This window comes from Pungitius pungitius, chromosome 18 (genome assembly GCF_949316345.1).
Source record: "Pungitius pungitius chromosome 18, fPunPun2.1, whole genome shotgun sequence".
In the NCBI taxonomy this organism is placed as follows: domain Eukaryota; kingdom Metazoa; phylum Chordata; class Actinopteri; order Perciformes; family Gasterosteidae; genus Pungitius; species Pungitius pungitius.
Window position 1 is genome coordinate 9,932,627 of NC_084917.1, and position 24,543 is coordinate 9,957,169.

Here is a 24,543-nt window from a genome sequence, read left to right on the forward strand (position 1 = left end):
CATCTTTAAAAAGCTTAGCAACGGTATTCAATTAACGGGGAAAGAAGCAGCACATTATCACAATTTAAATTCATCAGAAATGAGCCTAATCATAATAACAATAATCAATGTGCTCTTTGTCCACAGGCTTACCCAGAATACTTGATCACGTACCAGATTGTGAAGCCGGAGAGTGTGGCTACGCCTTCTGCCACCCCCGAGCAGAAGTCCTAAAATGCAATCACACCGACTTTCGATGGACTAATAAAAGTCTCCGAGAGGAGACTGGGAATGAATTGGAGGGCGTCTCAAACCTCAGAACCCCAAGTCAAAGTCTCTGGAGATGAACTTGAGGCGGGCGAGGAGTTGACCAGGCAGTGGTCAGACGACCCTCAGAAATGTGTCTTATGAAGTGAAGAAGAGGAGAAGGAGGAGGAGGACAGATTTCGGGGCGTGCTACATGCTCGGCCCAAAGCAGTAAAAATCAGATTTGTTCATTAGTTTGGGTCCAATTTAGGTGGAGAAAATGTAAACGTTTGATGGTCCTGGATGTGTTCAGGCCTCTTGGCTTGATCCTTGACACAATACAAAGCCCCCATGTTGAACCCTGTGTAATCCACACCTCATCCGCGGCAGTGGGCTGACGCCGTGAAGCCACTTTCCGGGGCCGAGAGGACAGAAATCCGGCGCCTTTTATGTTGTCACCAACGAGGCGCACTCCCACATCGCCACTGCATTAAACAGAAGAAATTATGAACGCAGGGTGTGAGCAGACGGAAGTAGGAGAGATTACAGCAGACAAATACGCACAAGTCAACAATCTGCTGCTGCAGCCGGTGCAGGCTCCAGACCCCCCCTCCGCCCCCCCCGGGTAGGATGTCCAACACGTGAGGCTGAGTTGTTATAAGCAGTGTAAAAACAGACACCAAAAGAAAAAACTGAAAAAGATTCACCAAACAAACTGCTTTCTGAGCCTTATAAAGGTGCTAAATTCTAAATATTTTATTGTAATATAGTGAATGGTACTTGAACGGAGAATGAAGTCTCTCTGGTGTTGTAAGCTGAGGTCCTTTTTGCTTCATCTACTTGGACGTGTCCCTCCGGGGAGCTCATTGTTCTGTTACATATCTCCTTTGGTGTGAGAAGTGACTTACTGACTGAAAAAGGTGCGCTTCTCAGAGTCAACTTATCAAATGGAATTAAGCATTTACAAACTAAACATAAACGTATTATATAACGTAACATTCTGCTTTGTGGGTGGCAACCATTCACACTTACATCCGGACCACTTTTGTGTTTTACTGTGGAAATACATTTCCCTGTTTTCTGTTTACAAACAAACAAAAAAACCTAATGCCTTCTCAGGCCTTTCCTCTACCGGTCACTGTTGATGCCCCCTAGTGGTGCAATAGAGGAACTGCTGGCTTGTAATATTGATTTAGAGCAAAGGAATAAACGGTACATCAGGAAGCTGCTTATCTAGGTCTTCATCTCTACTCAGTGATATTTGTATTTTCCTGGGGCTCATTCCATTTAGTTTTATTTAATTTGTATACTTCTTTTATTCTTAGGTCATCGTCACACCCAACAAACAAAGCAAACGGGAAAGATGACTCGGCTAGTGACTGTATGGCTGGTCAGACTTCAAAAAGATATTTGTATATGTTGTACCTAAATATGCTACCATATTTCTATTTGCATTAATCATTTATAGTGACACACTAACATGAGAAGAGGCGCAAACTCCTCACACGCCGCTCTCTACGCTTGAACTGTTTCCGCTAGAATGACCACGTTGTTTTCTGATTATTTTAAGCAATGAGACCCTCATGACTTCAGCTCCTTTCACGTCCGGGTCGAGTTAAGCAGTGCCGAGCTTTTTGAAATTCCTAGAAACTGAACCAGAAAAGGAAATGGCCTTAACTGATTTAGCGAATGGAGAGCTCGTACTATGAAGGGTTTACCCATAACAGAAAGCTGCTTCAGATCCAGTGCAGAAACACAAATGTTTAGACACCCGTGAGGGACGGGCCATTTAATTGTGACTAAGCCGCTCTGTTCTTTGATCTTTCATCCCGACCTCGTTAGCGGCACAGTGTCCGCCCGATGAACCTGCCTCCGATTTCTGATGACTTTGCAAACACACACAGGACATCCATGTGTCCTCAGAGAAAGTTCACTGGTAGCTCGTAAACTGTTTTCATATCAGTTTTTCCCCTCAACAGTGATTGATAACGCAAATTACAAAGGAAATTGAATGAAAGAATAGAAAAATAACTGGTGGGTTAAGTAGAATTGAGATAAACTAATAGGCTTGAAATGAAATTGTGAACAGTTTTTAAAGTGGTGCATCAGTGTAAAACACAGTATTGGGCCTGAACCTAAAAACCTAATACAAACCCAATGACCCTCAATTTATTGTTTTTACTTTTGTAAACTTTTATCAAGTTTTTACATTCCATAGATTTGCTTGATTTATTAAACTGATTATATCTTTAAACTCCGAAAAATGTGTTTTAAATTGATAATTAAGTCACAATTTTTTATATTAAACATCTCCTGTGACGTCCCAGAACCGAGTCAGCGCAGACTTGACGTTTCAGATGAAGTGGCACATGCAGACATTGTTTTAAGTAACACTGTAAATAAGCTATTTTTATGGATTGTTGAGTTTATTTCATTTCTTTTTCTTCATTTATAAGTGAAAACTATTTGTGTTTAAGCCGGTTGGTCTGTACTTCTCCGTCTCGAGGGCCAGTCAGCAATCTTGTTGTAAGTTGTACATTGCTGCTGACCAGTTAACATGTGGAACAGAAAAAAATAAAAAGTTAGTGGTTTTTGTCTAATCCTTTAAATTCATATTGCACCAGACACCAAATTTCAGAATAACATTAGATAAAAGCTTCTCTACAGTTTTAGATCAAACATTCAAACAGTATTTGCTATCACAACTCATTTTAATAACAAATTGAATTCCGTATTACTTTTGGTCAAGCTATTGTTTTTTAAGGTGTCTTGTGAACTAGCTATATGGAGACTTTTTGGCATACTATAAAATTACTTTTTTTTAAATGTACTTTACATGTGTGCTACTTACAGAATGCTACACTACGACTTTAATGATGTATTACAAGGCAATATGATTTTCTACCTTTACTTTTTTCAACATGATATACAAAGATATTTTCACCACTTTATTTTGGCATATTTTTCAATAACGTTTGACATGCTAAAATGTGATTTAGTTTTACCAATGTTTATTTTGTGAGAAAATCTTTAAGTGCACATTAGTTATGAATTTTTGGTAGCTTTTCCTAAATCCTTTTTTAGTTTTGGGTAACTGACATTTATAAAAAATCATAATGGGATATGGCCCCAGAGACGGATTGGTGCATCTTGGAGGATCAACCATGCAATTCATCCTTCCTGCATTGGTAAAGGCACAAGTGAGTTGAATCTGAATGTAACAGAGAATTGGAGGGTGGATGCACTAAAAAGGGAAAACAAATCTACACCCCGTGCCAGACTGTCAGTTTAAGGTTGTCCACAGGATGCCCTGAAGTAGACAAACATGTGATTGTCTTGAAAAATGCCCTCAGAGGCTGTAATAAGTTTCATGTCAGTGTGACCACTGAATGAGACACATCTGCTCATCTTTACTGACTCATCCGGCCTTCTCTCCCGTCAAAAAGGTGGAACCCCATAGGCTATGTAACATGGCTAATAAGTGATAAAAGCTTAATTAGCAATTAACATCAAATTTAGTCAATTCATCATTCAAAAGATTCTCCATCATTCTTGACAATGCCATCATAACCAAGTGAACGCGCCTTGTGTTTCTGCATAACACCCAGGGTTCACTTCTCTGAAACAACCAGTGGGGACAATGCCCCCACTACTACCTCCGCGGTAGCGCGCTCAAGACTTGGCAGGAGCGGGATTTGAACCCACTGGCGGCGCTTACAGAGGCTTTCGGCTCCTTCTTGCACCCCTACACTACCAGTCCTGGTCACATTTTGGCAACTTTGATTCTCCTATTTAACCTTGAGCATGTGAGTTAAACTTTAAAACTCTTTTAAATGCTATTTCCACATCTGGGCTTGAACCCACAACCTCCAAGTGCAGTGCAGGCTTGTGGCAGCAGCTCTTCTGCTGTGCTACTTCACCACACACTAACCAACCCTTTGTTTGTTGTATTTAACCTTGAGATTGCTACTCAAAGCTGAAGTAAAGCCAAAGGCTCAAACCCAAGACTGGGCTTGAACCCACAACCTACAGGGTAAGGACAGTAGCTCCTCAGCTCTTGTGCTGCACTACCTCACCATGCACAAATAACATTTTTGTTTCTCGTATTTAACCTTGAGACTGCTACTCAAACCTCAAAACTCTTTCAAAGCAGAAGTGATGTCTGCATGAAGGGGCATGAACCCACAACCTCAGACAGCAGGTTGGAGCCTGCAGCCCTTCAGTTGTTCCCTTGTGCTATTCAAGCACATGCCTCATTGTGTCCGTTTCTCATATTAGACCTTGGGATTGTTTACTAAACCTCAGCACTGTTTCAAAGTTTACAGTTTGAAGCCCTGACTGCAACCAAACCCTCCTTCTGAGAGAGCAGGTTTGAACTGAGGATCCTCCACACTTCAGCCTTCCTGCTATCTCCCTGCACTGTTCCACCACACACCTGTTGATGCTTTTGAATCCAACCTCAATTCTCATAGATTCTCAGGCTGGAATCCACAACCGTTCCATACCGTTATAATAGAATTGCAGGTCAAGTAAAGTCATATAATGGCATTTCTAATAAAGCCCTAGTTGATTTCACTACTTTTATGCTGTGATCCTTATTTCACTTTTTTCGACATGTGTGCTGATGCCCGCGTGTGAATTGAGAGGATCCATACCGACTCCCCTATGGAGCTAAACCAGTCTGAGGGTCCTCCTCAGCTGAGTGGAGAATAAATCCCGGAAGAAATAAACACGTTTGACACACGGCACCTTGAGAGAGAATCAAATCCCAAATGTGGATCAGGAAGGTCAGCTTTGATTCCACTAGACACCAGAACTCGCGATTAATTTTGATTAATGAATTACAAAGCCTCTAATTAATTAGATTAATATTTTTAATCGAGTCCCGGCCCTAGAATATACATTTAATTATTTACCATGCACTCTACATAAACAGTTCCTTGAGTGACAGGGTGCTTCCCATAAGGAGAAGGTTCTTCCTGCTGGTCACCCTTTGATAGCCACACTGATCACAAATCAATAAATCTAATGTACAATCATTTTAATCCCTTTCATTGTTTAATTTAAAGGCTTAGCTGGTTATTCAATTATTGCTTCTTGTTGCAATCTTCTGTGCCCGGAAGTTAAGATTATCTCATCTTAATCATGGTCGCTCTGGGGAAAAAATTGACTTCATTACCAAAGTTGGAATTAAAAGAAAGGGACAATTGGCACAGTTGCAATAATATATTTTATAAATATAGAGTTGTAAACGGTGTGTGTGGTTTTCTTCTCTTTTTGGGAAAGAAATATGAATTCTTATTGAAAATTTAACTTTGAGGAATTATTTTGTGGAGGGTTAGCTGCATTTACTGTTGATTTGAACTTGTTTAATTTATGAAAAAAAAACAATTAAAGAAATCAGACGGACTTTTCCTACATCCTACACTAGGGCTTCATGATTTTTTTACAAGGCCTTTTGACTATTTTGACACTTTTCACATGCTGTACTGTCTTTGTTTACCACTTTTTTTTAATGCTAGACTACCGGTATACGTTTTTGTTTCTGCAATACTATGACTTATGCTTCGCTCGCACGCTAACTAGCAAACTAGCCGCGTTACCATTTAATAACGTTAGTTTACTAGAAAGTGCAGTCTAGCCCGCTTCGAAAGGACAGCACAAATAAAACAACTGGTTATAGTTCCGGGTGGAATTCATTAAAACGCACCGGACTTACAGAGTATTGGAGCCGTGGTTGCAGCCTCCCGTTCACGTCTCTGCCGCCTCGTGCTGCACCGGAAGCGTCCAAGAACTGGCGCGTTACAGGTGTGAGGAGATACAAATGTAACAAAAGTGTTTAAAGCTGCCCGCATCACAATGTCTTTAAGCATATTGTTAACAGCAGACAGTTTGTAGTGCTATATTTATGACGTTTAAGGTGGAATATTAAATACGATGACATCACGTCTTCGCGTTGACCAAATTTCGCCGCCAGTTCATTAAAATCTTAATAATTATACCGGCTCTCGCTACAACATGACACGTTATCAAAAAATTAAAAAAAAAACATGTTTTGGCACGTTGATGTTCATTACATCTACATTCGTTGAAGTTAACATCTAGTGCTCACTGGGAAGGTCCAGTTTCCAAGATTAAGACAATTGATTACTCACGGTCGCAGCGTTTCCAAAATCAGAGCAGCCACTTTCTCTGTCATATCATTGACAAAACGAATCATTACATTACAGTTCATCTTCATTCACTAACGTATGACCAACAACTATTTGCGTCTGGGCAGTCAGAAACACCTGCATCAGGAGGCCACCCCCTGATCACATTGATCAGTTATTGCCTAACTGACTGCGGCACTACGCCCCCTTGTGGTGGGAGGTTTAATAACACCAAAAACAAGTAGATGATCCTTCTGTATTTACCTTCATTCCACCTCGCTGCCCTCCGTCCTCTCATCACTGGTCTCCTTTTCTAAACAGACAAGTCAGTGCTCGCTTCTTTTAGCATGTAGTCAACTTTTAAAGTTCAAAGAGAACGCGCCACATTTTCTATGTACCTGCCTAAGACAGGAATCCGTTGCTCTAGATGTAGTTTTCATTGTTTCTAGTTAAAACGTCGCGATCAATCAATTTGGGCTCTGATCGATTGTTATGGGAAACGCCAAAACATTTTTCAGGAGGGACATTTGTTCCATTGACCTCTCCATATTTCATCTAAAATGAGCTGAGGACATGTACATGTTATGACCACTAGATGGCGGTGCACGCTAATATGTGTGAAAAACAGCACAAAAAGAGGTTCCTGGTTTTATAAAGGACATACAGTATATTACAGTGTTCATAGATTTAGACATTTTGAAATCGATCTGTCGATTCATGTAAAGCATCAACTCGACTTTTCGTGTTTTAATTCCCATATAACCCACAATATAGGTTCTAAGATAAATATATTATTCACTGTCTCATTTAGGCAATTGCTTCACATAAAATTGTGTACACTCATACTGAATATCTACTCGGTACCACAAAACATCTTACAAAGAAAGCACATACAATGTATTAATTAAGAACATTTTTTATTCAACAATGGATCTCCAGTAATAAATAACCGCACAGATTCATTCCACAATAAAATTGAGGGAAAGTTGTCTTTTATATAAATTTCCGAGTCAAGGACTGATATTGCCATAATGGGTAAACAGCGTTGACCATACGGAGAGACAGTCTAGAGACAGACAGACAGAGAGGCAGACAGACAGACAATTACCACAGAGATGGGTACAAAGTATTGCGTTTTTCACTGATTTCCTCTCTTCTCTCTCTCGCCCTCTTTAGATGGACAAAATGTCCTTATGCAAAGTCTAGTCAATCTACCATCATCATGATGTGCCAATCAATCATAAATTATAAATACAGTATTGCATCACTTCAAAGTGCTACAGAGATAGGTGCCGACAATTTTCAAAAACAGAAAAAAAGGTTTGTTTATCTCCTCTGTGTGTGTGTGTGTGTTTCTGTTGAGCGAACATCGAGACCCGGGTATAAAAGCAACCGTGGTTTTGTGCCTTTGGATGTCTAGCACAGAGTGTGAAGCTCCGCCTGGTCAAAAGCACGAGCAATACAAACACTGCCTCAGATTGTGACATAAAAAAATGACAAGATATTTGTGCGTTACGACCTAAAGAGTCACCGCTATCGCTGTTGCCTGTGAGTGGATTTTAAGTGCAGTTTTGCAAGACCTCAAAGTGCCACAAAAACAGCCGTGGACAGACTTCAAAAGCGACGAATCGACTGGATTATGAGGACAAATACCTGTTATTGGATTACGGTCTCAAAGTCAAATCATTTTGCCCCCCCCCCCCCCCCCCCGAGATGCTTGTTTTTACAGTTTGGAATAAAAGATTAATAAAATGAATTAATGTGAATGTGTTTTCTTAACACATCTTAACCTGGATTTCCCCCAAAAGGAACAGCACAGGGACCCTCCCTGATGTTTCTAAAGTAGAGTGTAAAACAGATGTTTGAATTTCTTCAAAATCCAGCCACAATAATATATCCATCCGGAAATAAATATTGCCTATAACATTTCTCATTTTTCCTTATATATGGCATATGAAGGCATACTTAATAAATGCATTTTTTGTCTAATTGTCATCATTTTACTTTAAAGTTTGAGCTTGGATATCCATTAACCCACTGCGCTAAATATAGCTAATTTTGAGTTTTGTCTGCATGGACAATTGCTATTTCAACGATCATATTCACTGTATTGCCTAATATTGATTTATTCAGAAACATTATATTAGTTGTTTTTGAGTGTCCATCTTGCAGTGGAAGAGATGAGGAGAGAGCTGAATTAATGAGATCTTTCTAAAGGCTTTCTAGAAGTCTGTCTAAATCCATGGGATACCTTTATGAACAAGACACAAACATCTTAAAAACATAGTGATGCTCATTTTAAACCATATTTGTCCAGAGCATTCCTATGGAGCCACGGATTTCAGTTGATTTGTTGAGTAAATCAAAAATAACATGCAGAAAAGAAACGGAAACCACCGTCTTAAAAGTTAAGCAGGTTTTAGAAAATGGTAAAAAGCCAAGATAAATTAATTATAATGAATGAAAACATTCACCGCCACCAGGGTGTTGGCTTAAGTGGCAAATCATGTTGAACCTTTTAGCAAAAACCAAATGTTTTTATGAAGTCGTGTGAGGGGTTTCCTACACTGTGTATCAGGGGCCTGTAATGGGGACTCCCAGATCATTTACAAGGGCACCCGGCCTTCGTTTGGCAACTTAATCTATTTATGTAGCCTCTTCAGTGAGGGGATGAGGAGCAGAGGAGAGGGAACAGGAGGGGTGATGATGAGAGGCAGAGACGAGAGGAGGAGGAGGAATATAAAAGGATGAAAAGGAGATGAGAGGACAGGAAGGTGTGGGAGGGGGGGGGCAGAGAGAGGAAGAGGACGTATGAAAGACAGGAAGCTCCGGTCAGAGCACCTGTCACGGAAAGGGCTCCTGCTTTCTATCACCGTCTCCTCCCCTTCTTTTTTCCATCCATCTCTTTTGTCCGGCAACAGGAGAGACACCCAAACGGGGGGAAATAGCCGGTGCTTAAAATTCCTCCTTCCTTCCTGTGTCCATCTCCTCTCCTAAAGACCTGTTGTCTCCATGGCAACGGGCCCTGTCTTCATACTGAGCTTATTCAGTCGGTGGTCATGAATGTGTGTGTGTGTGTGTGAGCGAGGCGCAGAGAAAGTATCTCATACCTCTGTGTGTGTCAGCGTGCCCCTGTGCATGTTGTTGTTGTTGTTTGTGTTATTCTAAGAAAAGATGCCAGTCCAACACTCGCTACGAACGGGTCCTTGAAAGCCTCAAAGACTCATTTTTGGTCAGTCTGGAGGATTCTTGTATTTAGATGGAAGGAGCTTGCGCTGTTTTCTGCACACTAGAAACCAGCCACCACTTTCTCTATATTTTCTTTCAGTTCTTTGAGTTTCTAATCAGGCACCGTAGCTTCTGAACCCCGCCCCTGGAAGCATGTACATACTGCGGCGAGAAGTGCGATTGACAGCTCCTCCAGCCAATGGCAGCCCAGTCTGTTCATAGTCAGTTAATTTGGGGGAAGGCTGCGCCCGGCCCCCCATCAGCAGCCGGGGGAGGTCGTGATCGGGCTGTGGTGCAGGTAGGCGGAGTTCACCACAGAAACTGGGAAGTTGAAAATGAACGGCGAGGTGGGCGTGGCCGCTGTTACCGTGGCGGTCGTCGAGGACTTGGGTCCGAGCAGCGGGCTCGCTGTGGCGGCCGCCTCGGCGGCGCAGGAGGTGGTGGCGAGGAGCTGGGACTCGAACTGCAGCAGCTGGCCCATGAAGCTGAAGTTGGGGGAGATGATGCTGCGACGGCGCCGCACGAACTCGAAGGCCTCGTCCAGACGCACCCGCTTCCTCTTCATCAGGTAGGCCAGGCAGATGGTGGCGGAGCGGGAGATGCCGGCTTGACAGTGGACCAGCACCCGCCCGTTGGAGTCCCGTACGGAATCTGAAGAGAAAGGTGGCGGAGTCAGAGGTCAGACGAGGCGTGGCCAGGTAATAGATAGATTTAGTTTGTATATGTGTTTCAAAGATTTAAGTCCCCACACTGATATGAAAGCACTCGATAGATGGTAATGGGTTCGGTAGAGATATCCAAGCTCACCAGATGTTTTGATTAGTTCTGCAAAGTTGATACTTTTCTAATAAAGTATCTCACATCTACTAAACAGATTGACAGCTTATCTTGTACATTTGTGGTTCCCAGACGTTATACCACAATGACTTTTCATCTACGCCATCTTCAGGCTAAACCTCTGTTAATGAATGATAAATTGCATAACTATGATGCAAAACTGTGATCAATTGATCAATTCTAAACACCAGCTTGTTGTGAGTATATTGGCATGTGACATCAGCATGTAATCAGCGCTGTGCCTGAACATGGCCTTGTTAGCATGGCTGCAGACTGGTTATGTTGCAGTGCTGGGCCTAAGGTCAGCCTTGCAGAGAGCTTGCCTGTAGCTTATTAATATGGTATGTATATGTATTTTGCAAGCTCAACTTTCATCACGGACAATGACGATGAATTCTTGTTTATTTCACCTTCAAGCAAAGCCCTCCAAGTGTGTTTGGTGCTGTTTTGGTGCAGTTTATTTGTGGCACAACGTTTCCATCCGTGCATCATGTGAGCAAAAAAAATCATAGTTCTAAGCGGAACCTTTTGCTTAGCCTTTTCTTTCTTTTTTTGAGGAAAACATTGCTGATTAAGAACTTTATTTCAACTGTTCCATTATCCTTTTGTGTTCACACATTGAGCCTTGCCAAATAACCCCTACATGCATTTTCTTTAACATCCACCAAGTATCAAAACCTCAGCGGATGTACAGCTCTGCGTCTGACTGTTTTCATTTCCTTCCCTCTGCACCTTCATGTCTTCTCTGTGCAACCAAACTAGAGTTAAAGTGAGAAAGCAGCAAACCCCCATTGAACTGAAACACGCAAGTGCACAACTAATTTGAGTCATCAGCCTCTTTCACACTTCCTCCCTGTCCTATTTATGTTTCTACCCCTTTCGGTACGGTTCGCCACATGCTATTAACTTGATACTGTGAATAACCAGATTTGAGTAATTGTTTCATTTACAGTAACTCATTTTCCACAACAGCCTGAGTTTGAATGATAAATGGGATTATCATGTTCTGGGGCTTGTTTGGCAGCCTGAGAGAAATTAGAAGAATATAAAAGAGTGGAGGGGCTGGTTTTAATGTTGGTGCATGGTAATTGATTTTATCTTATTTTCCAAAATAAAATGAGTTCACTGCATGACCTTTTCTGGCACACAAGCAAAACATTATTTCCTTGCATCTCTGCAAAGACTCAGACGCTGGATTAATAACAAAGAGCTCCTCCGTCTCTCAATCTTTTTGTCTTTCTTTTATCTTTTTCTTTCACACACGAAACCATTTCAGGTGACTCCACCACAGCGTCTGTTCACTCGGTAACAGCGGATGAGTCAGACTCTGGTCCCACAGCAGCTAACTATGACGCATACCAGCACCTACACACCCACACACGCGCACACACACACTAACAGCACGGAGACCACACGCACAATGTCTACACAAATCATGGCTACGCAAAGCAAATGCAAATCACACACTTTCCTATATTAAATACTCAAATATGAGAAATTGTCCTCCAAAGAAACGATTTGTTTTCTCGTCTCTTGCTTGCTTGTGTTACATTGTTTGTTGTGCAAAATGATCCAATCAAACCACATAAGGTACAAAACCTGCCTGAAGGGAGATGGTTTCCACCCTTGGAACGGACACAACCAACACACACACACATCACTCATCACACACTCCTTCACTGACCTATGAACTCAATAGCCTCCAGGAACCAGCAGCTGATGTCTTCTTTATGGTTGTCCTCTACAGGAATACACTTGTACTGGTACGCCCCCTCGAAGTGGTTGGGACAGTCGGCGGACACGTTCAGCAAGGCGGAGATTCCAATGTCGTCCAAAACCTCTTTCTTTGAGGCGTGAAGGGCGCTGCCAAGGTAGAGGAACGGGAGGATCTCGACTGGGCCGCCCTGGACGAAAAAAAAAGACAGATGGGGGGGGGGGGGGTGATTGTTAATTTCTTATTTGGTTTATGAATCAGAATTGAAGAGGCAGCGTGTTCTGTTCGAAAGGCATAATTCATTCAGTCACCAAGTCTTCATCCGTGGAGTCATTACGTGAAGCCACATCTCCTGACCCAACCCGGAGAGCCAATTTACTGAAATTAAACAAAGAATGCCCTGTGTTGCTGAGCAGCAGAGGCCAGATGGCAGAGGACTTCAGCGTACGTGTGGCCGAGCCGGAATATTTTTCTAATCACATTGGGCGCGCCTTTCATCTACCAGGGGTTGCTTATTATCTGTGTTAATTAATGCAGGGTCGTTTTGACACGGGCCATTTAGTTCGTTAGTCCCAAGCAGCCACAGAAAGTGAACATCTGATGAAATGATGATGCATGTTTGGAAGCTCACGCCACCCTTTATAGTACAACAGATCCATCGCTCGGATCTTAGATTCACCATCAGCTCACGTCGAGCTCGTATATATTCTCCAATCACACTTCATCAGTGGAAGAATAAAAAAGAACACACATTAAAAAAGTCCTCTCAACGACATGTTTGAGATGTCATCGTCTAAGTGCTGTTTTTTTTTGCATTTCTTGGAAAAGTAACATAACATAAAAAATAAAAAAAAGCTGGGGGGTGAAATCAGGAAGTATTGGGTCGGGTTGCACTTGCTCGGTCTTATCACAAAGAGGAAATGTTGCTTGTGAACGCATTGCACTACATGGACACATTTCTCAAAGCCTATTTGGACGTCGAAGTTTTGTTTTTCCCTCTGGACGGATCTGCGAGGTCAGCCAGCTGGCGGTCCATACCGGTAGTGCGACCTATCGACGAGGCCTCTGGTCTGTTTATGTCACTGCCGCTGACGGACCTCGGTACTGACACAGCGTCAGGAAGCGATCAATACTGCTAAGAGATGTAATGTGAGGAGGGCGGGGGTAGTGAGTCAGATACACAACAGGAAGCTACAGTATCGGTTGGGTAAAGACATTAAAACCCACTGGATACTATGGCCCGAGACTATGAAGCATTCTTCTTAGAAAAAACGCACAGAGGCCCGATTGTCTGCGTCTCGCTCCTCGTGCGTTCCGCCGGATTTTAACCCGCCCACGTGTGACCGTCAATGCTGCATAAAACCTGCAGGCTCAAGCGGCAGATCAGTGACCAGCACAACAACCCCCCCACCCCCCACCCCCACCAGGTCACAGGAAGAAGTGGAGATTAATCAATTTGTGACCTATGACCTCGGGCGTAGCGGGTCATTACAGATATTTAAACAAATTCACACAACTTAGATTCCCAGAACATGCTCATAGCAGCGTGCATTGCTGTTGTTTTTGGACATGAGGCAGTTTACAAATAAGTAAATACACTTTCACTGCTTTGAATGTTCAGATGGGGAAATGCGGTGGACTGAAAGTGCACGACGGTGATGCTGCAAAGCAAACCACTTCCAGTGTTTGCACACGGAAGCCCTTCGTGTAAATGTGTCAAACTAAAAAAATGTGTTGACTGACTTGAAGAATTTGTGATCATTATGTTTCCATTTGTTCAAAGAAATCTTTAGTTGTAACCTTAACTAGCTGCCCCTACCCGGTTCCTACGTCCGGTTTGACCCCGGTGTGTGTTAACGTTGTTAATCAAAGCGTTCCGGCTGAGAAGGTGTGCGAGGGTTGGAGTCTGTCCGTCTGCGGGCGCCTCACCTGGTCGTGGTGTGGAGTCCCACAGGACGAGCAGGAGGAGTCGACGCTGGACTGGCTGCTGAGGCTCGGTAAAGATTTGGTCTTCATACAAAACTCTGGGTATTCTGAGAAAAACCTGTCATATCCACCTGGAAAAGAGACGTCGCGGTTCAGATATTTTTTTCGGGGTATTTTTAAGCATAAAACACAGTGTTGTATGTACACTATAGTGTACATAAGGACAAAAGGAACATGGCAACCCACATAAACAGCCCAGCACAAGCTGCACAAGGATGTTTACCTCTGCACTCAGTGTGCCTGACATGAAGTCTATTAAACCAACCCCCCACCTACTCTCTCCTACATCTACATCTAGTACGGAATTGAAAAAAATGTCATCCCCCCCCGCAGGCCAATCGCTTCCCTTGGCACCTAAAGAATCCCATCAGATTAACTGGGAAACGTCATCTTCATGAAACACACACACGCTGCTGTGGTTTAAGGCGCCTACGTCACTACGATGCACACAAAAACAGAATGCGCCACAGCTCGCAGCAGCTTTGCCTTTCCAAAATCCCTGCGGTCTAAATATAGTCTGTGGGGTTAATCAAGTTTACAATTAAGATCGTGCGGCTTCCCCCCCCCCCCCCGGTGATCTACTCGAAGCGGGCTGTTTATGAAGGATCACCAGTGTCCTGTAAGTAGATGTGGCCTCTACGCGTCGGCATTACCTCATTCACTCAGCTCACGGGCCTGTGTGTGAATGTGTGCAGCTTAGTGTGCATTGTCAAATATTACACCAGTGCATCAAATTAGCGTAGGAACAGTTGGGGAAGATTTAAATTGACTGTTTTCATGAGCAGCTATAAAAACAACATTTAATATAAGAATATTGATCATTTTGGTCAGAAAATGTTACCAGATCAGTTGAAATGAGATTATTCATGACATTTGAAACCATCATTACTAGTAGCTCCCATTTAAAGATGAAAAAAATCCTCATTTAGAGAAAAATAATCGTCTTCCAAATAAGTGCACTTACCATAATTATTTCCTTTCCAAAATATGTTGAAGTAGCAATTTTTATCCGAATACAATAATTTAAAAATAAATACAAATACAAAAAGAACAAAATAAGACTATGTTTTGTATGGGATGTTATTGCCCCATTTAAAGGCCGAATTTAAACATGAGGTATCGTGTTGTAATTATGTTATTATAATATATTCTGACAAAGTAAATAGCGCAATAACGCGCACCTCGAGATGTGTAGACATCGCTGCTGCGCCTACTACACCCTCCTACGATGCTGCAGCGGGACCCTCAATAACACAAGAGCCCCAAGGGTCATAACAAAACAAATTTAAAAAAAAAACCCAGAGACGAAGCCCACCTTTGAGCAGGTATATCTGCGTGCCGGACGAGTCCCCGCACACGGCGTGGAGCACCAGGGTCAGCGTGCTGTCCTCCTTCACCGTGTCGGAGTCCGGCGTCCTCTCGTCGTACAGCACCACGGCGGAGTACATCCCGGCCCGCAGGCGGCCGCGCACCTCCTCGTCCCCGGCCAGGATCTGGTCCAGGCTCAGCACGGAGCCCTTGGCTCTGCGGCGGACGATGGTGTTGCAGCGCGCGTTCACGGCGCCGCGGATGTGTCCCGCGTTGAAGGCGAGGAAGGAGCGGCAGTCCAGCAGCAGGCACTTGGCGCCGTCGTCCTTCAGGAAGCGCTTCACCACCGGGCAGTCCATCTCGCCCAGGTCCTCCATCGCGCTTGGTATTTTAAGGCTGCGTGTGTTGGCTTCACTGTCGGCTCCCTCTCCCCCCCTCTCTCTCTCTCTCTCTGCGGGGATTGCTTTTTTTGCGCACTTTCTACACCCGCATCAAGAACCGCACTGCACGTCGCGCTCAGTCCGGTCACCTCTTTCTTTCTCTCTTCTCTCTATCCGAGTGGTTCTCCTCAGGATTGTTTCTCTTCTTCGTCTTCTTTTTTTTGTGAATGGCTACAACGCGTCACGGCGGAGGTGACGTCAAACGGTAAGCAGCCAATGGCGAAGCGTCCAGATCCCCGTCCCCCTTTTTCCTCCTCCGCCGTTCATTCATAAAACAAAATAGACATCAATGAAACGCGAGGCGATGGGACTGGGGCGCGATTGTACTGGGCGTACACTGGGGTTCGGCCATCGCAAGGCCTTAACCAGCTCATGGTCACGTTTTAATGGTGAAATAAGTGAAAAAATGAACGATCTCTAAATCCACGTAATGTAGAGGGCCTTAAACACAACTAAACAAGCAAATATGTTATTGAAAAAAATACAAATGAGTGTGTGTGTGTGTGTGTGTGTGTGCGCGCGCACGCTTCTAAAAACATGAAGGGTACAGATATCTAAAACACATAGAGAGCTAAAACACAACTCTGCAAAAACATATAGCTTCTTAGGCGCTTTTGTAAGTTTTTTTTTTCTTCATACTTTAAGTATATCATAAAACTTCCAAAATGCCTAGGAAAATAAACTCCATAAACCCAATGAACTTTTGTAAAAGCGCCAGATGTTTAGACAACAAAAAAGTTAACCATTGGTGAAAAAAGACTCACATGAATCATTAGCCGAGATATTCAACTGCTAATGAAAGCCGCTGGTGTTTCCACTGGATGTGAAGGGGGATTACATTACATCCCACATGGCTAAACATCAACTCTATTATACTAGAGTCATATGCTAGTCATATATAGTCATATACATATACTATATGTATATAACTATACTATGGTCATTACCATTTAAAGTTTAGCGTCGCGGCTACACTTACACTCACCGGCCACTTTAATAGGTACACCTGTCCAACTGCTCGTTAACACTTAATTTCTAAGCAGCCAATCACATGGCGGCAACTCAGTGCATTTAGGCATGTAGACATTGTCAAGACAATCTCCTGCAGTTCAAACCGAGCATCAGTATGGGGAAGAAAGGTGATTTGAGTGACTTTGAACGTGGCATGATTGTTGGTGCCAGAAGGGCTGGTCTGAGTATTTCAGAAACTGCTAATCTACTGGGATTTTCACGCACAACCATCTCTAGGGTTTACAGAGAATGGTCCGAAAAAGAAAAAACATCCAGTGAGCGGCAGTTCTGTGGGCGGAAATGCCTTGTTGATGCCAGAGGTCAGAGGAGAATGGCCAGACTGGTTCGAGCTGATAGAAGGGCAACAGTGACTCAAATAACCACCCGTTACAACCAAGGTGGGCATAAGAGCATCTCTGAACGCACAGTACGTCGAACTTTGAGGCAGATGGGCTACAGCAGCAGAAGACCACACCGGGTGCCACTCCTTTCAGCTAAGAACAGGAAACTGAGGCTACAATTTGCACAAGCTCATCGAAATTGGACAATAGAAGATTGGAAAAACGTTGCCTGGTCTGATGAGTCTCGATTTCTGCTGCGACATTCGGATGGTAGGGTCAGAATTTGGCGTCTACAACATGAAAGCATGGATCCATCCTGCCTTGTATCAACGGTTCAGGCTGGTGGTGGTGGTGTCATGGTGTGGGGAATATTTTCTTGGCACTCTTTGGGCCCCTTGGTACCAATTGAGCATCGTTGCAACGCCACAGCCTACCTGAGTATTGTTGCTGACCATGTCCATCCCTTTATGACCACAATGTACCCAACTTCTGATGGCTACTTTCAGCAGGATAAGGCGCCATGTCATAAAGCTGGAATCATCTCAGACTGGTTTCTTGAACATGACAATGAGTTCGCTGTACTCAAATGGCCTCCACAATCACCAGATCTCAATCCAATAGAGCATCTTTGGGATGTGGTGGAACGGGAGATTCGCATCATGGATGTGCAGCCGACAAATCTGCGCCAACTGTGTGATGCCATCATGTCAATATGGACCAAACTCCCTGAGGAATGCTTCCAGCACCTTGTTGAATCTATGCCACGAAGAATTGAGGCAGTTCTGAAGGCAAAAGGGGGTCCAACCCGTTACTAGCATGGGGTACCTAATAAAGTGGCCGGTGAGTGTATATCGATAAGGTCTGGTATAGTGTGAGAAATGTTCTGGACTGCGGGTGGGTGTGCATACGTCTACAAATAAAGGTTAGCGTGTGTATTGGTCTGAGTCCGGGCTTCTGTGTGAGTGGGTGCGTAATGCTACGAGCGGAAACGCAATTTGCATCTCCTATCATATGGCCTTAGTGTGCTCAGGTATTTGCATGTTGATCCCATTGCCATGGTTACCGGAGGAAAGAGAGCAGCACGGCAGCAGATGAGATGAGAAAAAGGCAGACACCCCGACGCAAACAGACTGGCTGAGGAAATATAAATGTAAAATAGGAACTCTATACTGCAAAGCTGTAAGAGACAGACAAATAAACAGCATACATAAAAAACCCTGTACCTTTATCAGGTAGATTTACAATGAATGGGTTTATGTAGTGGAAATCATGAGTAAATGTACATACAGGATATTGCTGTGTATTTTGTCCACAGACCTTCATGCTCAATAAGATAGCTGATCAGGATCCAAAACCAGTTTTTGGTAATATTGCTTTCCTGTCCGAAATGGCAAAAAAAATGGACCCAAAACAGTAAGAAGGCAAAACCTCAAACGAGGGAATGCATGCTCATAAGTAAACAATACGCATTTTGATTTATTTTCTATTAAAAAGAGAACAAAGGAATAATAATTGACGTTGAAGTTATGTTTGATTGATTTAAAATGCCTGTTAATCCCTCTGTGGTGAACTTTTAACCTTAATTAATTAATAAAAAAAGTGTCTACATGAGACCACAAAATATCATAGCGTCGATTTTCCTCCCTTTTAGGAAGGTCTTTTTTTTATCCTCGCCCTCACGTGATCGTGGTGCAGTTTACAGCCCTGTGGTCACTTAAAATAAAATCATAGCAGTTTTATTCATTTGAAAAGATTGTCTTGCAGAGAAAAAAAGTAAAGAAAGAGAAACTCGTGCTTATCACAGATAATATTTTCTGGGCTGGTGTCCTGGTCCGGCCTACAAAAATACGTCATCCCTGCAGTACTAATCAGCAAAGAAATCCCCTCCATGTGTTGTTGTTAAAATGAAGGTGAAGAGCGCTGTCTCACTCGTCGATCAATATTCTCTCAGGTGTTCTGGGCTCAGATCTGGTGAAAAAGAAAGTTGTGCGTGCATGTGAATGTGTAATATCAACGTTGCTGCCCCTGAGTGTGAAGTGCGAGTAGATGACAGAAGCACTGCAGCAAAAATAAATCATGAACGAAAGGACCTCGAACGTTAACTGAGAGGTGAGATGGAAGATGGAATACGGGACGGCGACGGGCACGACAGGGATGAAGTGGAGATGAAGGATGACAAGGCAAAGGGGGGAGGAAGGAAGGTGTGGGATGGATGATTGAGGAAGAAAAAAGGGGTCATTACTTGTGCCGGATTGCAGCCTCTAACGTCCCACATAAACACACACACACACACACACACACACACACACACACACACACACATTACTACCAACCCTAAACAATACTTTGCATTGGCGGGATGGTGCTGCTGCCGTAGCAACAAGGGAGAGGTGTGGGAGGGCGGAGACAGTCCGGGGGGGGGCTGCAAGGGGATTGGTTGATACAGACTCCTGCGCTGATGTCATCCCTCGCTCCATTCATCCCCTCACATCCCGCGCCCGCATGCTGTCATCCGCACGGTGGAGGAGGGAGGGAGAGAGTGAGGGAATCCTCGTGCACGATCCATGCGCACGCCAGTGTTGTTCAACCCTTCTCTCTTATCCGTCACGTGCACCTTCCTTCTACTCCTTTCTTCATCCTCACCGTCCTCACTCCACGTGATGCTGTCATGTCCTGTTTCTCATTTACAGCCACAGTTAGGGCGGCACGGCGGTGGTTAGCAACGTTGCCTCACAGAAGGTCCTGGGTTCAACGCCACCCAACGGCCTTTCTGTGTGGAATTTGCATGACCTCCACGTGACGTGGGCCGAGTCATCCGGTTTCCTACCGCAACTGAAGGCATGCTCGGGGGGGGTCAGATTTACTGGTGGCTCTAAATTGCACCGTAGGGGCGTGAGAGTGAATGGTTGTCTGTATGTCGTCCTCGTCATTGATTGGTAAAGATTATATTGACTAGAAGTGTCATGTGCTGATTAGAAACATGCCGGATGCAATCACAATCATTTATAGTCATTTGTCTTTGTGCCGATAGAGGCAGAGAGAGAAGGATGAGTGAGAGACAGACTTATTTGTGAGAGAGGAAAGTAAGAGTCAATATAAATATGATTCAAATGAGGAAAGAGCTGCTTTTAGGAAACAGAGGGGTAAATTAAACAAAAAACAGAAATGATAAGAAAGGATAGAGGCGACGACGAGGAGGTTCGCTCCTATGAAACTGGATGTACATTTTTGGGTGAATGTCATGTTTGCACAGAGCTCTTAGTGGAGACTGTTGGTTAATTAGTAATGAAACAGGTCACCAGCTGCTTTGCCCCATTTCAATGGACCAACTTACTGAACACACACACACACACACACACACACACAAGGTCATTGCAGTGAGTCCCTTCTTGTCTGGACCTCACATGCTAATGTAGTGAACCCGAGGCTGGAGACAAACTGTCGGCACACACACACGCACGTGCCTTATGGCCTCTTTCCTCCCACCGGTTATTTTGAAAGGGAATTGTGGGTTTCTTATTTAGTCATTATGTTGCTTACTTCCTCCTCAGCCTCATGTGCCAGCACTGCGCTGTTTGACAACCCCTGACTTCCCACCCAAATGAGCCTCAGCTTGTAGTTTTTCCAATGTGACCTTTTATTGACTAGGAAAGTCAATGGGTGTTGTGACTGCAAATTTTGAACAAAAGTTTGAATCTGATTAAAAAATTAGGTTGAATTATTAAAGAGACTACTGGCTGGTTCAGTCCCATCCAACCGGCTTGTATGAGGGGTCAATCCGAATTACACACATGGAACAATATGACCAACACACACCACAGTCAACCATCATTTGATGACATTAGCGCTTCTCTTCGCAATTTATTTTGTTAGTCTGTGAAAACCAAATATTTCCAGGTGTTTGTTGTTGTCTAGTATACAAGCCATAGTGGGATAAAGGGCGCCTTTATCCTGTGTTCTAAATATGAATGACTTTAGTGCCATCTAGAACATGTGGAGGCACCGAGTCAAAAAGAGCTTCAACTAACAAAACGTTTTTCACCTGTTTGCTCTTAAAAACAAGAGAGCAAACTATTCAAACCCACAAGAAACGCTTATTCCCCATTCAAATATCTGCGTGTGCTTTGAATAGTCAAAGTAGCACCGGATGAAACGGTGAGCTCATATTCAAACCTATTCGTATCTGTAACCCAAGGGACACGTGTCCAGTCAACCATTCCTTCTTAACTTACAACGTTCAAAGTGTTTTTCAAACTAAGAAGCTAAGACGGTTTTAGTAAATGAGAGCAGGAGAGGTTTTTATGATCATAACCTAGAGGGATCATAAATACTGTCTGACGGCAGATTTTTATAAAAATATAAATATATTTACTTAATCTACAGAAATTATTTCAGCCAACTGTTGATGTGAGAATATTTTGAAGGTAATAGTTGTAGTACACTAGCATCTGGTTCAAACAACGTTGCATAAAGTGTTACTTTACATTTTGAGGGGAATTTAGCGTCAATACACTTCATTATTTTTGTCAGATAAATTATATACAATTTTTTTATTTCAAGATGGGTCAAGGGGTAAGAGGATAATTCAAAATTGAGTACATTTGTCCACAACAAATGCACACAAAAATATAATAAAGCAAGAAAGACGCATGTTAAAATGTTTCTCTACACATGGATGTGGTGACGGGAAAAAGATAATGCTAATTTGTATGTACCCTAATCCTACACTGTGCCTCAGTGAAGAGGATGGGAGCCCGAAGGAGCAATGCACAACATGTCACACACACACACACACACACACACACAGCTGTGCAGTGCATCCTCCGCGTCGTGCCGTGTGACATAAGGTGGGACTTAAAGTCATCAATTTGTCATGTGTGTCATTTTTTGGAAACACTGAGCCAGAAAGTTCGGTTACTACGGCAACGAGCCATTCGGGCACGGAGAAACGAACGCACAGGCATATCTTTCCCATGAATATGCATACGAAGAAACCATACTGAACTCATGCTGACCTGCGTCTCCTGTGATCATTTTCATTCATTTTTTCCCCAGAGAACCACATGAAAGGAAGCTGACCAGTCACGGAGGGGACAAGGGAAGGAGGGGAAGGAGACGAAGACAGGAGATGAACGGGGGAGGGACAAGAGGAAGCGGAGTGTCCTTGTTAATGTGACACGGTCACATTTAAGTGATTGAATTTCCTCTGTGTTGGCGTGTGTGTGTGTGTGTGTGTTTGTGTTAGTGTGTTTGCTTATGAGTCTATATATCCATGAGTCAATTGCCCAGTTGCTTCACAGCCAGCACGACTTGAGTTACACAACACACTACTGATACATTACGCCACTCTGCGTCTGCTGCAGGCTCAAAAGGAAACCCGGGGCTGGAGGTGTTATCAGAATCTGTCACAGAACAACGCTGCTGAATCATGTTACCGTGCAGTATGTCCTGTGCGTTGGAACATTTCTGTCACGGGGGACGCGGTCGAGGGCAAGGAGGGAGGACTCAGATGCAGAGTAATCAAAAATAAAGACTTTAATTGTCAAAACTCAAAATCAAAATCGCTCCAACCAAAAAAAGGGAGGAAGGAGGAGAAAACAAAACAGACAAAAACAGGGACCTGGACTGGAAAACACGAAACAGACTTGACTTGACACATGAACGTTGACATGTAATGACGCCACACCAGACAAGGGACTCACAGGGCTTAAATACACAAGGGAGGTGCAGGTGATTGAACACAGGTGGAAACGATCAGGCACGGCAGATAATTACAGGGGAAGACAGGACAAGGCAGGAAGTGAAGTTACCCAGGATCACAAGAGACATAAAAACTACAAAATAAGACAAGAAGCAGACCCAAACCGTGACAATTTCTCAAGCTCTCTCTGTCTGTCTGTCTCTTCTTCTTCTTCTTCCTGCTGTAACAACACGCAGCAGAGAAGTCAAGAGGAAGTCAGGCGTAGATTGTTGTCAAACACACCATTCAACCAAATGGACATTTACATCCTTCGGCTACATATTTTTGACATTTGAATTCTTCAATAACCCTCTCATATCTGGCAACGGAATTCGATTGAGATTATCCGGGGATTTGCACATATGTAAAAGAGCAAAACTGGTTATGAAAGATAAATGATACTGCTTGGGAAACAGCAATGGCCTACTCAACTTTCTCTGTGTCTTCTCGTCTACGTATGCTGTCTCAGAAGCAATGCCGTGTTGCGTAATGTTGCCTGAACAATAGTCTGCTGGCAGAACTAACGTGCCAGATGCTGCCCACGGACACAATGTGGGTGGACATAATATTTAGAAAATCTTTAAAAAACTGTTTGAATGCGGTCATTTCTAAACGAACCCAAAAGAGCTCACAAAAACAGACTTATTAAATAGCGCCTATCCTGTGGGAGCATCATCACAAGGATTGCTGCTGGAACAGGCTGCGTTGCATGTTATTTATTTAAGGAGGTTTTGAAGTTGAGTGTATGACACTGATGACAGTTTGAAAGTAACCAAAATGTATCAAATATCACCGCATTACATACCGTTTTTACATCTTACGATGAAAACCTTTGGTTTAGTTATTCTGTAATATGACTTTTGACTTCGAACAATGAATATTTCCATCTACGTGGGCTGCTCTCGAAGACCGAAAAATACCGGGGGACAAGACGGAGGTGAGAGCTGTGCGGTCAAAGAGGCCGATGCAAGTGTGTTATTTTTACATCTCCGCACATACCGCCTTCTTCAGGACAATGAACAAAGACCCAAATCGACAGAGATGTACGTACACGTACAGTCGATGCGGTTTGTCTCCCGCTGTCCTTTTATGGGTGTTGATGTATGTGCATGTTAAAACGATATGTATTACGGTTTCATATTGTCATATTGAAGGAATAGGAAATGGCGGTTCAGAAGATGTGAGCAAGTAGGTGGATAAATAACTAGAGATTGAAGGTCAGATTGCTCTGTGCCGTCACAGGTTACAGCAACGTCCCATTGTCTGAAAATCACATTCTCATCGTGGTTAATCTAAGCGCACACCGCCTTCTTCTCTGATACTCCAACGTCCACTCACAACGCTAACATGTAATCATATCAGATGTAAAGGGTCAAGTCGCATTTACTGGACCTCTCAGCTAATCTCATTGTGCTGTGACTGATATTTTGCCCTTTAAAGTGTACACTGCATTATCCGCGATGACTTTGCCGTGGATGCTGCGGTCCCTGCCCTTTGCTCATGCCGTCTATAAATACCCAACCGGCAAAGAGCATCGCGCCTGGAGAGCCGCAGGAACTAA

At 43.4% G+C, this 24,543-nt stretch overlaps 2 protein-coding genes across 2 annotated transcripts in view; one reads left to right on the forward strand and one right to left on the reverse strand.

Moving 5' to 3' along the window:
• LOC119226322 (poly [ADP-ribose] polymerase tankyrase-1) overlaps positions 1-2,840 on the forward strand; it is a 47,447-nt gene extending 44,607 nt beyond the window's left edge. The window contains exon 29 of the mRNA XM_062558883.1: positions 127-2,840. Coding sequence (XP_062414867.1) covers positions 127-213 — 87 coding nt within the window. The 3' untranslated portion in view covers positions 214-2,840. The remainder of the gene's footprint in view (positions 1-126) is intronic.
• A 5,240-nt stretch (positions 2,841-8,080) lies between these two features.
• dusp4 (dual specificity phosphatase 4) lies at positions 8,081-16,073 on the reverse strand. The gene is made up of 4 exons (XM_037484929.2): positions 15,458-16,073; positions 14,086-14,213; positions 12,127-12,346; positions 8,081-10,256 (listed from the first exon to the last, which is right to left on the reverse strand). Exons 1-4 carry the CDS (start codon positions 15,825-15,827, stop codon positions 9,865-9,867), a joined length of 1,110 nt encoding a protein of 369 aa, XP_037340826.2. The 5' UTR covers positions 15,828-16,073; the 3' UTR covers positions 8,081-9,864.
• Positions 16,074-24,543: the final 8,470 nt, after the last annotated feature.